The 17,079-nt window shown below is 37.5% G+C and overlaps 1 protein-coding gene and 1 non-coding gene across 13 annotated transcripts in view; one reads left to right on the forward strand and one right to left on the reverse strand.

Moving 5' to 3' along the window:
- The first annotated feature begins 528 nt into the window (after nt 1-528).
- The window catches only part of STXBP5 (syntaxin binding protein 5), a 165,554-nt gene continuing 149,003 nt past the window's right edge, over nt 529-17,079 (forward strand). For 5 of the 12 annotated variants that reach the window (XM_059700618.1, XM_059700621.1, XM_059700620.1 and 2 more), the window contains exons 1-2: nt 532-1,362; nt 2,604-2,701. In XM_059700618.1, coding sequence (XP_059556601.1) covers nt 1,210-1,362; nt 2,604-2,701 — 251 coding nt within the window. In that variant the 5' untranslated portion in view covers nt 532-1,209. Of the gene's footprint in view, nt 1,363-2,603; nt 2,702-17,079 lie in introns of all 12 variants that reach the window. The other 7 variants (XM_059700630.1, XM_059700623.1, XM_059700619.1 and 4 more) reach the window with 4 other exon arrangements.
- Nucleotides 11,331-11,459, reverse strand: LOC132237843 (small nucleolar RNA SNORA11). The gene has a single exon (XR_009453661.1). It is a non-coding gene; the product is annotated as a small nucleolar RNA SNORA11 (small nucleolar RNA).

Raw genomic sequence — 17,079 nt, forward strand, 5'->3', positions numbered from 1 at the left:
TCACCCCTTTAGGTTTATCTCCTTTCCTAGTACATTTAAAAGTCTGTCATCCTCTTGCCACATAGCCGTTGTCAAGTCGCTCTGTTTCAAATAACCAAATCCAAATCAATCCAACACAAAGACCATCAATAAAGCAACAACAATAATATTGCAGCCAGCAGCCGGGAGTGTGTGCCTCTTTAAAGGGGGAGAGCTTAAGCCCCGCGTTAAAGACCGAACTTGAAAGAAAGGTGTCCTGCTGCTTTTTAGTCATCAACATTTTTACTACCCCAGCTGCAGGGGCAGCGGCTGCATATTCCAGCAGGGCGGCCGGGGCGGGGAGACTGAGCTGTGGTCTGGGATTCTCGCGGAGGATAATTTAAGCCCCAGCTCCACTCCCGCGGGGGTGGGGGTGCGGGGGGCGTGCGCATGCTCAGCAGCCCCGCTCCGCGGAGGCCCAGCTGCCGCCGCCGCCGGCGCTGTACCCGCGGCGCCGCTGCTGCTCGGCGGGCGTTGGTGCCGTGTGCCGAGCCGCCCAGTCGGGCGAGAGGGAGCGGCCGGGCGGGAGCGCGGGCGGGACGAGCGCCGGAGGCCGGCAGCCCGGCTCCGAAGGAGCGAGGGCGGGACGGTCCAGTGGCGGACGGGCGAGGCGGAGCGAGGCGGAGAGCGCGGGGACCCACCCCGGGCGCCCTGCGGGCGATGCCGGGCGGGCAGCGGCGCTGAGCGGCGGGGAGGCCGAGCGGCTGCTGCGGACGGAGAGCCGGCGACCCCCGGGAGTCGGAGCGGCGGCCGGAGCGAGTGGCAGCGCCGAGGGACCGCGGGCCGGGGCGGGCGAGGAGCGGGGGCCGCGGGCCATGGACGCGGCGGCGGCGGCGGGGGCGAGCCGGGGCGGCGGCGCGGCGCAGGGTCCGCCCGCGGCCAGGTGAGGCCGGCAGAGCGCTCGGGGCGCCGCCGCCACTGCGGAGCCGCCGGGCCGCGGGGCGAGGCGGCGGCGGCGGCCTCGGAGGAAGAGGGTCGCCGCCAGGGCTCGCGGCGGCCGCGGCTCTCGCGCCGTCGCCGTATTTCCTGTTTGGATTCTCTCTTGCTTCTCCGCAGCCGCCTCTTCCCCTCGCACTCACCCCCGCGCCTCCGGCTCCCCCGGGGAAGCTGCCCTCCGCCCGGGCTCGCTCCTCCCGCTCGGGGACGCCCCTGGCCGCCCCTCCCGGGCCGCGGGCCAGCCCCGCCGAGACCATGAGGAAATTCAACATCAGGAAGGTGCTGGACGGCCTGACCGCCGGCTCGTCCTCGGCCTCGCAGCAGCCGCAGCCGCAGCAGCACACGCCGGGGAGCCGGGAGCCCGAGGTCCAGGAGACGCTCCAGTCCGAGCACTTCCAGCTCTGCAAGGTGAGCGGAGCGCGCCGCCCGCGGCCTCGGGGTCGCCTTCGGGGGGCAGTGCCGGGGGACAGGGCGCCAGCGATGGTCCTGCCGCGAGGAGAGCCCTCGCGCCTCCTCTAGCAAACATTTGCCGGATGGGCTATTTTGGAGATTTACATCATCTTACACCTTTTCCGTGACATCTATACCCCCCCCCCCCCCCCAAGTCCCAGGCAGCAATCATTCAAGGCGGTTTCCAACCTATAGTACTGATTTTGAATTCCTATCCTTAATCCACAATCTTAATGAAAATTGAGGCATTTTGATGTCATTCACCAACTTTGAAGTTTCCCTTGGAAGCAGTGTCTGATGAACGTTGCTTGTCAAAAAGCCAAACCTGTTCAGCGAGATATTTGCTCATCACTTCTCCGGTAGAATATGGTCGGAGGCTTTAAACATGTGAAATCGCAGGGTCCTCCTAACCTTTAGTTAAAAAGTTAGTAGTGCTGTGATTTTTGCCGATTAATGGCACGGCAGTTGCCGTAGCGGTCGGTAATTCAGAAAGAATGATGCAGCGAATTAATTCAGCAGCTGCTCAGTGAGAAATACAAACTTGTCTTGGCGTTAACATCTGCCTTCCTTATAAATACCGTGCGTTCAAGTGTCAGACTTCCTTAAAAGTGTGTAGGAACACTTTCTGGCCATATTGCCCTGAAATGATTAAGAATTTAGTAGCAAAATGCACAAGTCTGTATTCTGTTACAATTGCACAATGTTGGGATAGATGTTTGGGAATTGCTTTACGGAATCCTTGACTAGCTTATATGACAGCTTTTCCTTAGAAGTACTTGGATGAGCATCCAAATACTAGTACACTCACGATGCAGTTATCACACTTAAAATAAAACATGAATTGCCTTTTTAAATGAATTTACAGATTTTTTGACCACTGTGAACTTTAATAATTTGGTCTCAGATATGATACTATAGACTGTTAGTAAGACATTTTTTTCAATAGAATATCAGTGTTATGGAAAAGCAGAAATTGAAGTGTAATATTGGGGTAGATTTTGTTTGTTTTAGGTTCTATGTGAATAAGTGTTTTTTAGTATACATTTCATAGTGAGTTTTTTTTTAAAGCAGTAATTACTTGTATATGTGCTTTTGCATCAATTATAATTGGTTTTAGATTCTAATGCCTTTATTGACTTTTCTGTTTTAAAATTTTGCTTGCGGCTTTGGTTGGTGTGATGTCACTTGCCCATCCCTAGACTGTTCGCCATGGATTTCCCTATCAACCTTCAGCCCTGGCCTTTGATCCTGTACAGAAGATCCTGGCAGTGGGAACTCAGACTGGTGCTTTAAGGCTGTATCCTTTCACTTAATTTTATTTTTTAAACTTTTATTGTATTCTCCTCAGTCTTGCTGTGTTACCGATCAGTTTTTCTTCCTGTTTAATTCCAAAAAAAATGATCTGGTAGATATTATGTGAAATCATGTGGTGTTGGCTTTTCTCTAGATGATACATATATTCAGGTAATAGGTTGCTGTGATTTTTCTCAGCTCTCAGTTTATAGTAGCTAAACATGTGTCCATCCATATAGAGTCCTAAAGTTTTACTGTTGCAAAGAGATAGAAGTTTCTAAAGGGGACATATATTTACTTATACTACTAGTCTGTTGAATGGAACATGTTAAAGACTAGGTTTAAAGACAGTAGCACAGGGTACATTTTTTATTGCTTTTCAACAATATTGTGCGTGGTTGATGTTGAACTTATGACCTATTATTCTAACAAATTAGAGTTTAAATTTAAATTTGGCTATTTCTGACTTGTCCATCTAGAAAAATCATTGGAAGACAAATGTCTTCATTTTATGTAACTGATTATAGAAGCTTGCTATTTCCAGAAGTTTTAGAGCATTTTCTTCACATATGCAAATAGGAAAGTATACTCTTTTGATGTTTTCCTTTTGTAGTCTGCATTTGTTATATCTATGTAAAAACTGTTAGGTTAGCAGAATTCTGAAGTATTTGTATAGAGAATTATTTTTCCTGGTTATATATAAACTATAGTAGTAGTTTGGTCATAGCATATTTTTTAAGTACCTACTTAGTCTTTAAGATAATTTTTTTTTAGTTGAACAATACAGAATACCTCTCATTTCCTCTTTTAAGTGATTTAACTTAAAATAAAATTTTGTTTGCTTTTACTATGACATTAAACCATCTTAACCTAAATTCCCTTATTTTAAAGGTTAAATGTAACATTTTTAAAAGAAATGCTGTGTTCGTTCATCTGTAAAATACTTGCTTACTACATATTATTGAAGTAATATGTTGGTAATAAGTAGATAGAAAATCACTAGACATAACTATCATCAAAAACAAACAAACAAATGGGGGAATGGGAGTTTTACCCCTCACATCTGGCTCCTGATAAGGGGGAGAGGAACTTGCATTTGCTTTTTCCTTATCATTTTTTAAAATCTTCATTTTAAGGAAGTACTATATATGGTATCAGGATATGCCTCAAGTTTCATTTAATATTAGTGTGTAATCTTTAAAGTGATCATAAAAGTTTTTTCAAATGGGCCATTGAACTCTTACTGAGTGAAGTCTACCATTCATAGTAAATATCTGCAATGCTCTCATACATCTATTAAAATGGTAAAGTCTGACCAGCCGAGATCCAAATCTGTGAATTTCTAAATTTTTTGTATAAAGGGCTCTCTCAAATATCTGGATAGTTCAATCTAGAATATTTTGGGTTTCGGTTGTCAAGAGATTTTTACTCCTAAACCCAATGATCAATTCCTTCTAGTTCAGGGTTGATGGGAGTATAATTAATTTCTGAAAGTGTGGGTGCTAAGTGTTCAGTAAAACTCTGTGTAGTGTCAAGAATAGTGCTTTGTTGGATCTAGATGCATTGTTTAGAACTGAAAACAGATTTTTTTTCCCCTCAAAAGAATATTGTCACTGGACTAAAAGAAAAAAAAGTTGAATTAAATCAGTTATTTTTAAATTATTTTGCTTTTAAAGGGGTTGACTTTTAACGATTTTGCTAGTGCACTCTTAGTTTTCTCATGGTAAATAAGTTATTTTTTTTAACAGTCAATCTGTTCCATTTTGTAATTTAATATAATTACAAGTGGGTACCACCAGCAAGGCTGAATTTTATAAAACCAAATATTTTTCTTAGACAAGACTTTTGCCCCTAATGAATTTGAGTAATTAGCAAGTTGACACAAGGGAAGATTAAAAATATTAGGCCTACAGCTAATTGCCAAATAAAAGCAAGGATCAAGTGTCCAAAATCATTACTTGTGTATGACTTTTGCTTATACATATTTTTAATAGTTAAATACTGTATGAGTGTAAATAAATCTGTAATTATAGTTTACAATTAGACTATAAATTTTTTTTTAGAACCTGTTTTACTGTATTTAGAATGAAGTCTGGAAAACTGTTTACCAAATATATTTCTATTTTCCCTTTTTTTTTTTAGATTTACATGTATGGCAAATTGGTTTGTCTACCAGTAATACCTAGTCATTTCTTCTGTTAAGTTTATATAGCAAATCAGCTTATGAGCTTTATTTATTATGCTTTGAATTATAGAAAATGACTAAGACCTTTTTATTTTTATCTAATTTCTACATATGTGTTTTAAGATGTTATTTTCTCTGTTTTTTATTTTCAAAAGTAAACAGGTTAAATTTTAGTTCCTAATTTTACAGCTTTATATTGATACTAGAGGCCCGGTACATGAAATTCGTGCACGGGAGGGGGGCTGTCCCTCAGCCCAGCCTGCACCTTCTCCAATCCAGGACCTCTTGGGGTTATGTCCGACTGCCTTTCTCAATCCAGGACTGCTGGCTCCTAACCATTCACCTACCTATCTGCCAGATTGCCCCTAACCCCTATGCCTTCCTGCCTGATCACACCTAACCACCTCTGCCTGCCTCCCTGATCGGCCCTAACTTCTGCCCTACCAGCCTGATCGCTCCTAACTGCCTCCTGCCTGCCTGATCACCCCTAACAGCCTCTGCCTCACCCCGCACCCGGTACCCAGGATTCCCTCCTCCGGCTGGTCACAGGCACTCGGACCCGGGCGCCCGGGGCTGGCTGCAGTCGCAGGGGACTGTGGGCGGGCGGGTTCACCTGGGCCACAGCCGCAGGCATTGGCTCCCAGGACCGTGGGGCAGTTGGCTTGTCCCTCTCCTGGGCTGCAGGTGCTGGCGCCCAGGACCCCAGGGCAGGCAGCTTGTCCCTCTCCTGGGCGGCAGGCGCAGCCTCTGACGCCCGGGACCGTGGGGCGGGTGTCTTGTCTCTATCCCGTGCTGCAGCCCCAGCTGTTGTTGCCCAGGACTGCAGGGCGGGCAGCTTGTGCCTCTCCCAGGCCGCAGCCTGGCTGGTCCCCATTTCTCTCTTGCGAGCTCATTTGTACCTGGCTGGTCCCTATTTCTCTCTCAGTGTTGAGTGTCTGAGCCTTTACAGCGTGAGGGCGTGATGATCATTTGCGTATTAGCTCTTATTATATAGGATAATATGCAGACTTATTATAAATCAATTCTGCTGCTCTTGCTCTTTTACATTTTTCTTTATTGAAATTGTGTTTGTTTGTTTTTTTAGTCCTGTCTTTATTTTCTCCTCATATTAGACACTGATAGCCTGCAGTATATTTGTATTAAAAGTTATCTTTAGAGAAGAAATGTATTTCTAGATAAAGTCTTTTCTTTACTTGTGGAGCAGAAAGTAGGAGATGTTTTCAGAAGTAGAATTAGGCTATTGGAGTTTTGAAATGTATATCTGATTTGAGTAGAAGAAGGTCTTCCTAAATGTTGGGGGACTAAACTATATTAATCTACCTTGAACTTAAAAAAATAACAGATGAAAGTTACATCTGATATCTCATGTATTTATAGACATGAATTAGTGAAAATCTGAATCCTTATAATATCTAATAATGAGACAAGATAAATTTAATGTACTTGCTGCATTAATATATAGCAAGTGACTGATGATGTCACTTATAAACATGCTTTATGTTCAAACTTCTTGGCTTCTGGAGAGAATATGTGGTTGGAATGTACTTATTGATAGGAAGCAGGAAAGCATATTTTATATAATACATCATATAGTAGTGATGTGATTTAATTCTCTTTTTGCCATATAGAAATAGATACAGTTTGATTTTTATGAGTAATCTAGAGATCAAAACTATTGGGATAATGGGGAATATAGCCAATATTATTGTAATAACTATGTATGATGTCAGATGTGGCTTTTGGGGTGATCACTTCATAAGTTGTATACCTGAGACTGTATACCTGACATAATATGTCAACTGTAATTGAAAAGTAAAAAAAATAAAGAAATAACTATTGGGATAAAATAATCTAATCATCTATTCTCATATGAATAAGTAAAAGGGTAAAAAGGTTCTAGCTGAAGAATGAAAGCATTTCTAGTAATGTTCCTTGGAGTTTGTTTAACAAGCATATATTAAGTGTTAACATTAGATTATAGATTGTGGTCTGAATTCTGATTCTTGTCACTAAAGAATTATGTGTTCTTGAATTAGTTTTTTATTTTTTTTTCCACTTTTAAAATGAAGGTACAGCCCTAGCCAGTTTGGCTTAGTGGATAGAGCATCGGCCTGTGGACCAAAGGGTCCCGGATTCGATTCTGATCAAGGGCACATACTTTGGTTGCAGGCTCCTCCCCAGCCTGGGCCCTGGTCGGGGCTCCTGCAGGAGGCAACCAATTTATGTGTTTTTCTCACACACAAAAATAAATAAAGTAAAATGAAGGTGCTGTTCATGATTTCTTTAAGAAATAATTCTGTGATTCCAAGTAGCTATATTATATTGGTCTATGTGAATATTCAGAAGAAAAGATTATGTGATTTTTACCTTCAAGAAGTTTCTAGTCCTAACTGTAGGACTAGAACTAGATAAATATAATTGAAGTTAGAGTTATTTAGAGGTCTACTGACATTACAGAAAGTTATATTACAGGTAAATTCATTGTATTTGATGACATCTACACACTAACAGATAAGTATTTTGAATGGCAGAGAAGAAAGAATGGGAAAATTATTCTAAGCAAACTGTGTTGGCAAAAGTAGAGAAAAGGGAATTTTCATGGTAATTGAGAGGAGTACTAAAGAGACTCCTTGGAATAGTGATTCTAATTGAGTTGTGGGGAAAAAAAGGAGCCAGTTGGTGGAGAACCTTGAAAGTTACCATGCATTATCTGAGGTCTTTCAGTGAGGAATCATTGTACTTAAATAAGGAGATGCTGACAGGAAGACAGTATGATTTTTAGGATGATTAATGGGGCAGTGGTGCCAAGGAGGAAAAGAATAGACTAAGTGAAACGTCATATGTAACTATTAACCCATATAGGTAGTAAAATGGATATAAAACGGGGGGTAGTAGAATGGGAACTGGAGATGATTCCTTTCTATAACATCATGGAGTAACTAAAGGTGATGATAAAGTTTTGCAAATATATTGAGGCAATTATAAGACAAATGGAAAACTTGGGAAAGAGGGTGCCAGAGTAATGTTTGCAAGTATGTCATCTTTTTTGTCATATTGCCTTTTTGAGAAGGTAACCTAGACTACTTATGTTAGTATGAGAATTTGATAAGCTTTTATATTTGATTTTCTTTTGGGTGCGTCCTGGTGATGTCCTTGATTTTGTTACTGAATCAACTAGTTTAAAGACACTATTAGCTCTTTGGCTCTGTCCATTTATCCTCAGTAAGTGTCTCTCAATAGCGGTCTAGCATTTTGGGCTAGATTATTCTGTGGGTTTGTCCAGCACATTTCAGGCCATGTAGTATCCCTGGCTCCCACCTACTAAATGCCAGGTTTGTCTCAGCTGTCAGTGTAGCACCCTAAACTTCCTCAAAGACTTTCAGGAGCTCCTAGCTGAGAACCTCTGCACTTAGCCCAAGTTCTTCAGTTCAAAAGGAATAATAACCCTACCTAGCTCATGAAATTGCATCAGGATTAAATGTAATAATGTGTGTGTGTTACTTGTAAGACCACATAGGGACAGTTTTGGTGAATATTCAATATATGATATTGTTACTAATGAGATTTTTCTGTGGTTTTAATTTTCAGGTCCTTCATTTATATCAGCAAATAATTACTGAGAGGCAATGTTTAGGAAGACTTTATTTTTGTAGCTGATTCAATTTTTGAATAAAAGGTCTTAAAAAGTATTGTTTTTCTCTTAAAGTGTGTCTTAAAAATGGTATCATTCTCAACCACAAGTTTACAAAATTTCTGTTTAAGGTGTAATAAAATCATATATGTGAAAGTTTGTTACACATAGTAGATGAGAAATAATGATTGTTTAATGATTTTGCAGTTGTAAGATAGCATTAGAATGTGTGAATGCTGCTTATTTTATTTTAGAAAACTAAAATAGGAAAAAGATTTGGAAATATGATTCTTGTTCAAAGTAGTTAAAAGTGAAACAATTAATGTGGCTTGAATTTAGCCCAACTTTTTATCTAGTCTTCTTTCTCACCATCCTTTTTGTTCAGAGAAGAATTCTAGTCATTTGTAATTCTAGCTAGGACTTTGCAGTACTTTTACTTCTCTAGTCTTACTTAGTTCTTCATTTAAGAGGGCTTTGTATAAAAAGGAAGAGTAAGTACTGTGTCGCTATAGGTTGTGATTCTTAGCATGGATTACTGCAGCAGGAGGTGAGGGTTAGACACTGTTACTCAAAAAACCACCAGAAGTAATGTCTGCGTGGAAGCAGTTAATTTTGCACTGAATTTATTGTAGAGGAAAACAATGTGTGATAGAATCTGAATGGAATTGAAAAAGTATATGTTAATTATTAGGGAATCAAGTCTGTGCTTGATAAGCCTTTTTGCTTTAAGTAAAATGAGTTTTTATTTCTGCTTAGTATTCTTTTTGCTTTTTTCAGTGTAATTTGCTTTTAAAATTATATAACCTAACATTACCATCCTGAAGGAAAAAGATAAAGAGATTTTGGAAGAATTACTTTGACATTAGATGATTTGTGTTCTTGTCTTCAAACTAATTTTGGATAAGTGAAAAATCTCGGGGCTTTTGTTTCCTTTCCTGTAAAATAAAGAAATTGGGATGACTGATTTCCAAGAGTTCTGACATCTCTGATCTTGAGTTTCTTTTTCTGAGAAGGATTTGGTATGCTCTGGACCATCTCTGTCTAGAGTAGTCTTTTGATTGGTTGTACTGAGTACCTGTTAAAGATGATGAAGTATTGGACTCCTTCCCACTGTGGGTCCCTTTTCTTTGTATCTGTTGACTGCATTCATAATCCAAGTCAGGTGCACAAGTGTAAACCTTGGTTTATAAAAGGGAACAGGAAAAAGCATGTGAAAAACACATTTTTTGTTGTTGAAATAGCAGTGCATGTTGAATACTAAGATGGTGGGCTGTTGCATTTTCTTTGCACAGTAGTCCCCCCTTATCCATGGGGGATGCGTTCCAAGATACATAGTGGATGCCTAAAACTGCAGATCGTTCCAGACGATATCTACTATGTTTTTCCTATTCATACATACCTATCATGACATTTAATTTATAAATTGGGTATAGTAAGAGATTAACAATAATAACTAATATTAAAACAGAACAATTATAACAATATACTGTAATAGAAGTTAATGTGAATGTGGTCTTTCAAAATATCTGTACTGTACTTATGTACTTACCCTTCTTTTTATGATAATGTGAAATGATACAGTGCCTAGGTGATGAGATGAAGTGAGGTGAATGATATGGGCATTGTGACCTAAGCAATAGGTGCAAAATTTTATCACATTCCTCAGAACAGTGCACTATTTAAAATTTATGAATTGATTATTTCTAGAATTTTCTGTTTAATATTTTTGAACCACAGTTGACCATGGGTAATTGAAACCATGGAAAGTGAAGTCATCGATAAGGGTGTACTCCTGTTTAATAGGAAAGGTCTCATTATGACAGGAAACTTGGGACATTTAAAAATACTATTAACCAACGTTTCCTTTTTTGAGTGTTAATGGTCAGAATATCAAATTAAAATGAAATTACTTACAAATAATACTGGGTTTCTAATCACTTGATTTTACTAATTTTGATGTAAGAGATTTAGTTTTGTAACTATCTTCCTTGAATTGACGGTATGTGATTTCATGCTAAATTTGGTAATTGTATAGTAACTGGAATAGTAGTTAACTGGCAATGCACATGTAAATTATTAGTCTATAGGGGTAAGTATCACTAAAAAAAAGATAAAGGCAAATAAAGACAACTAAAGCTTAAGTTCAAGCATTGAAAGTGACACATTGTTTACAAGAAGAAAATTAGTAACCGGAGTGTCAGTGTTGATTTGTTTTGTTATATCTAAATGAGAATTGCCTGTCCTAATCGGCATGTCATTACTATCAGAATGTCAGTGTTTTAGGATTGCAGATTAATGAAATGTATTTGGTTTGACCTAAACAGATGTGTGTTTGTTTAAAAATATAACAAAATGACATAGAGAAAGGAGCATTTTATTATGTACTACCTTTTATATTTGAATGCCTTTTGTTAAGATAGGTTTTAAACATAAACTAGTACTACAGAACTTTTTGGGAAGCAAAACAAAGTGATTCTTGATTTGGTTGAATGGTACTTGATACTTCTCTCTTCCCTTAGTCACATGTGAAATAGGTCATTCTAAGGAGAAGAAATAGTATCTTCCTATTTAATTACTCAGACTTCTTCCTATAAAGATACTCAGGTTTCTATATGATCATTTTGTAAGTTAGTTTGAACCTATTTCTAAGTTTTATTTGCCACAATAAAGACAGTTAGTGACCTTAATATATCATGTTATAATTTGTAACATTTTTGAAGAATTTACTATCAAGAAATTATCCACTTTTGGATTTAGCAGTCCTGTTTGCTTTAATCTCTCATTTTCTTGTGTTTGTTTGTTTCTTTCTTTTTTTTTTGGTATAGGGCGTAATGTCACAGGAAGGCCATAGTATTCTGCCACCCGTGAGGAGTAAGCCCAAGTTGCTGTTGGATGTGTTGTACACAGAGAAGCCATTCTTCAGGCGCTCTGCTCTCTCCACACCCAAATCATTTTCTTGTGTTTCATTTGAAAGAAAATTTGGATAGTAGTTCTATTTACTGTGTAGCCATTTCTTTTTCTTTTTCTTTTTCTTTTTCTATTTCTTTTACTTTTACTTTTACTTTTACTTTTCTTTATGGAGTGCGTAGGGAAGGTAGACTGAGAGAGGTGTTAGGGGAAGAAATTGTTGACGTAGTTTCTCCTCACTATTCAGTGTCCCACAGTGGGCCATGTCTTTAAAGATTTTAAGTCTAGAATACATTTTTCCCTGTTAAAATAATTCTCATCTATATCCCAGTGCCTTTGTCTTTGTGATACATTTTTATTTGAATTCCATCCCTACTTCTACCCATGTAACTATTTTTTTCTTAATTTAGCTTTTAAAATCTAATATGTTATCATTCTTTATAAATAATATCACACAGATATTAAATAGCTAAAATTAGATCTTTTAGAAATTATAGCTATAATATTGAGTGGTATTTTAAGATGAACCATTAGAAACATTACAGCACATGAGAAGATGCAATGTAATTTCAGAATAAACTAGCATCCTCTGCCTTATCAAGAGTCCAGAACCTGGACAGTAGTCAGTGTATAATTATAAAATCAAAACTAATGACTACAGATTCTTAAATGATCAATTAAATATGCCCTCTACTAAAGAGCCTATAGAAGAAGGGTGGGTGTGCCCATGCATTTAAAATAATGGAGATCTAAATCTATAGTTCAGTAGTCAGCAACTTTTTCTCTAAAGGCCTAGATAGTATATAGTTTGGCTTTATAGTTTTTGCTACAACTATTGAACTCTGCCAGTGTACCATAAAAGCAGTCATAGACAATAATATGAAGGAAGGAATACAGATATTTCAATAAAACTTTATTTATAAATTCAGACAGTGGGCTGGATTTCACTCTCAAGCTTAAATTTGTCAGTCCCTGCTTTAGTTTACCAGTCTGTGTTGCTTTTAAATTATATGTGGAGCCCTTGCTGGTTTGGCTCAGTGGATAGAGCCTCGGCCTGCAGACTGAAAGGTCCCAGGTTGAAGAGTCTCAGGTTCGATTCCAGGCCAGGGCATGTGCCCAGGTTGCAGGCTCGATACTCAGTGCGGGGTGTGCAGGAGGCAGCCGCTCAATGATTCTCTCATCATTGATGTTTCTTTCTCTCTCTCCCCCTCCCTTCTTTGAAATCAATAAAAATACATATATATATATATATATATATATATATATATATATTTTTTTAAATTATGTGTGGAGAAGAAAGCTTAGAAAGGAATTACTACTGATATATTTTTAGTTTCATAAATTACACTTACATGTTAGTATAAATTTAACTTTTCTCATAAATAGAAAAATATTTTAAGATAGAATCAGTAATTTTAATTTTTTTGGTTAATCCTCACTGGAGGATTTTTTTTTTCCATTGCTTTTACAGAGAGTGGAAGGGAGGGAGAAAGGAGAGAGAGAGAGAAAAACATCGATGTGAGACACATTGACTGGTTGCCTCCTGCTCCAGCCTTGACCGGGGCCTGAGATCGAACCTGCAATCCAGGTACTGTCAAGGACCAACTAACCAGTGAGCCACACCAGCCAGGGCAGAGTCAGTAATTCTTCATGCCACATAGTACCACTGTATACCAAGTCAAAATTTCCTAAGTGTTTTTTGATCCTGTGAAAGGCATTATTTTTTTGTGTGAATTCTAATTAGTTTGATAATAAATTTGGTTAATTAGGCATTCTTTGGAAGCAGGTCAGTGATTAATTCTATTGAATTATTCAGTTTGTTTGTGACCTTTACTTCCTAGTTTTAATTAAAAATATATTTGCATTTGTAGATTATTCCTAATATTTTCATTAATATTACATAAAGATATGTTGATCTAGTTAGAATTCACTTTCATCTTTAAAAGTATTTTATTAAAACATTGTGATTTTTTAGATGTTTGCACATGTTGATAAAATAATTCATTTTCATTTGTGAAAGAAATTGACCTGAAAAATAAATAATACATTTTTTAAAAACACATAAAGCTCCTAGAAACAAATTCAGGCACATGATTACCTTCTTTAGAGTCAGATATATTGCATTTCCTCTTTGGAAAGAATGTGTATGGTACTTTAATTGGAAACAAATTATATCCAGTTTTTGAAAAATTTTTATAGTTGTTCACTTTGCATCATTTTCCAGTAGCAATAAATACAGATATAATTTTATTCACTTAGGTAAGGCTAATTTCTGCTTGATTCCATTTCTCCAACTTGTATTAGTCCTTTTGGAAGTTATATAAGATAAATAAATGAAAGATGACATGCTGAGCATAACTCTTTATATTTATTGGTGCTATGATTTAAAAATAAGCATTGTTCTACAATAACTTAGATTCACTGAAAATAGGGGTGAATATAAAGGTTTTTAAGAATAGCTGATATTTTTCTTATAATCATCTTCACTTAAAAATTAACATATGCTTAAAAATATGATGTTATTGGCAAAATATGTAGTTTTAGAAATTATATGGTAGTTGTTGTTACATACCAAGGTTTTGATTTTTAAATTAGGGATTTTTTTAATAGTACTTTCTGCTCATGTTTTTCTTTCAGCAAATGCTATCTAGAACTGTGACACTTTTCCTGGTGAGGTTGTCTGTTGAAGAGTGATTAATCCTACCTTTTCTTGAAAGTACATAATCTTTTCTTGTAATAGCAATACCTCTGCTTTCTCACGGCAGTAGCCTGCCAAAGGTGACTATAAATCTATTGGCATCAGCTATTGCAGTACTTCTGCTAAATTGCTTTCCTTTTGTATATTTTTCCTTTTTTGTCTTTTGAAAAGGAGAAAAAGTGTTGGAACAGATTTTCTTCATTTATTCAGTCTTTGTACTCTTATTTTTTATAAAGTGTTGTATTTTTCTTTTATAATTCACTTTATCATTCTTGAGAAAAGAGCTTAGCCATTAAGCATCTGAGAGTGGACGCTGCGGTAAAAGATTGTTTTTACTTGACATGTGAGTATGTTCCTTCTTGTATCTTTAACCCAGACCACTGTTGTTTATTACTGTATTTCATAGGTGACTGAGCACGTGGTTTATTTAAAACTATATTTATATATCAAAAGCCATTCTAAAGAATTGCCAGCAATAAATATAATTCATTTTGATCCCTTTAGTCCTAACTCCAAAACTGTAAATAATAAGGTTTTTCAACCACTCTTAATTTGTTTATAAATAATTAAAAAATCCTATTCAAAATAATAGTGGAAGAGGTAACTACAGGCCTGTTTCAACCCCGTTAATATTATAATGATGTATCAGTCTACATGCTGCAATTACTTTTTTGTTTCCATATTCATTTCATATGCAAAGAGAGCAGTTGATTGACCTAATTTTTTAGATACCATTGGGCATTTACTATTGAATGTTAAAAATTGTGTTGCATTAAGGAAGTTTTAAATGTTGATGTATGCATCTTTCACGGTTAATTTTAACATTTTGTTAAATTTTTACTGCAGAAATAGTGCATGTTATAATTTTGCTTAAATAGCAGACTGGTAGAATGTTAAAATTGTGAGTCAGCACTAAAAATTAAGTATGTCCACAGCTAGATTCATTTCTTAATATATTAATTTTTAATGGACTTTATTTTTTAGACAGTTTGGGGTTCACAGCACTGTTGAGCAGAAGCTGCAGAGATTTCCCATATATCCTTGTCCCCACTTGTCATAGCCTCTCCTATTACTATCATTTCCCATCAGAGCAGTGCATTTGTTACAATTGATGAAACTACATTGGCAAGTCATATTCATTCAAAGCTCATCATTTACGTTAGGGTTCACTCTTGGTATACATTCTGTGAGTTTTGAAAAATGTATAATAACAGGTATCCACCATTGTAGTATCATACAGTGTAGTTTCATTGTCTTAAAAAACCTCTGCTGTTCCACCTATTCACTCCTCCTTAACTCAAAGTAACCACTGATAGTTTTACTGTCTTCATAATTTTGTCTTTTTTACAAAGTCATATAGTTGAAATCATAATAGTGTTTAGCCTTTTCAAATTGACTTCTTCGACATAGTAATATGCATTTAAAAACCTCTGGGTTTTTCCATGAGTGATAGCTCATTTATTTTTAGTGCTAAAAAATATTCCGTTGGTTGAATGTACCACAATTTATTTGTCCATTCACCTACTGAAGGACATGTGGGTTGTTTCCAATTTTTGACATTTATGAAAAATATGACTATAAACATCTATGTGAAGGTTTTTGTGTGGATATAAGTCTTCAACTCCTTTAGGTAAATTCCAAGTAGTGTTATTACTAGATCAGATAGTAAAAGTATGTTTAGTTTTATTTAAAAAACTGCCAAATTGTCTTCTAAAGTAGCCATACCATTTTGCATTTCATGAGCAATGAACAAGAGTTCCTGTTGCTCCACATCATCATCAGCATTTGGTGTTGTCAGTTCTGGATTTTGACTATTCTAATAGGTTTGTAGTGGTATCTCCTTGTTTTAATTTGTATTTTCTCAATGACATATGATGTAGAACATCTTTTCATACGCTTATTTGCCATTTGTATATCATCTTCGGTGAGTTGTCTGTTAAGGTCTGTGGCCCATTTTTTAATTTTTTGTTTGTTTTCTCATTGCTGAGTTTTAAGAGTTCTTTGTATATTTTGGATGACAGTCCTTTATTAGATGTGTCTTTTGCAAATATTTTTCAAAGTCTATGGTCTTCTCATTACCTTGGTACTGTGTTTTGCAGAACAGAAGTTTTAAATATTAATGAAGTCCAGCTTATCAATGAATTTTTTCATGGATGGTACCTTTGGTGTAGTATCTAAAAGGTTATCGCCATATACAAGGTCATTTAGGTTTTCTCCCATGTTATCTTGTAGGAGTTTTAAAGTCTTGTGTTTGACATTTAGGTCTAAGATCCTATTTTGAGATAATTTTTTGAAGAGTGTAAGATCTGTGTCCAGATTCATTTTTGGTGGTAAAGTATGGGTGGAGGGTCAGTGTTCTATTGTCCTATAACTAGGTTTTATTTTTGTAGTGAGCCTGTGAATTTCACAACTGTTTCTCAGTCCTTTCCTATCCCTCCCTCCAGGTGAGTTAGATGGCTAGAGTAGGTTGAAATTGGATATTTTCTTTCCACCAGGTTAGTTAGGTGCTGATAAATCCCTAGCAATTTAGATTGTGGTTAGTTTCTCCTGAGGGCAGATCTTGTTAATAACAGAATGCTCTTGTATTTAAAAATGTTTTACTCCTCTCCCTGCTGGAAGCAGGAGGGGATTTTTCTCAGATAACACTGTGAGAACCTGGTGGAGCTCATGCTGTAAAACTCAGTAAAGTGCCGGTCCCCTTGTAGTTTCTAACTTTCAGATTTCTCTTCTTTAAACCTCCAGCAATTCATTAATTTACAGTTTAGATTTTCCTACCCAGGCATTGATTCCTGTAGTGGTATCTGCTGGTTGGTTTATTTTGGTAAGCTATGAGTCTCTGTATTGGCCTGTCTTTGCAATTTGGGGGGGAATTATTTGCTTTGTGACCTCACTATGGATTAAGAAGAGTTGCTGATTTCTAGTTTGTTCAGCTTTTTACTTATTGTTAGGATAGAATGACAA

This window comes from Myotis daubentonii, chromosome 6, assembly GCF_963259705.1.
Source record: "Myotis daubentonii chromosome 6, mMyoDau2.1, whole genome shotgun sequence".
NCBI lineage: Eukaryota > Metazoa > Chordata > Mammalia > Chiroptera > Vespertilionidae > Myotis > Myotis daubentonii.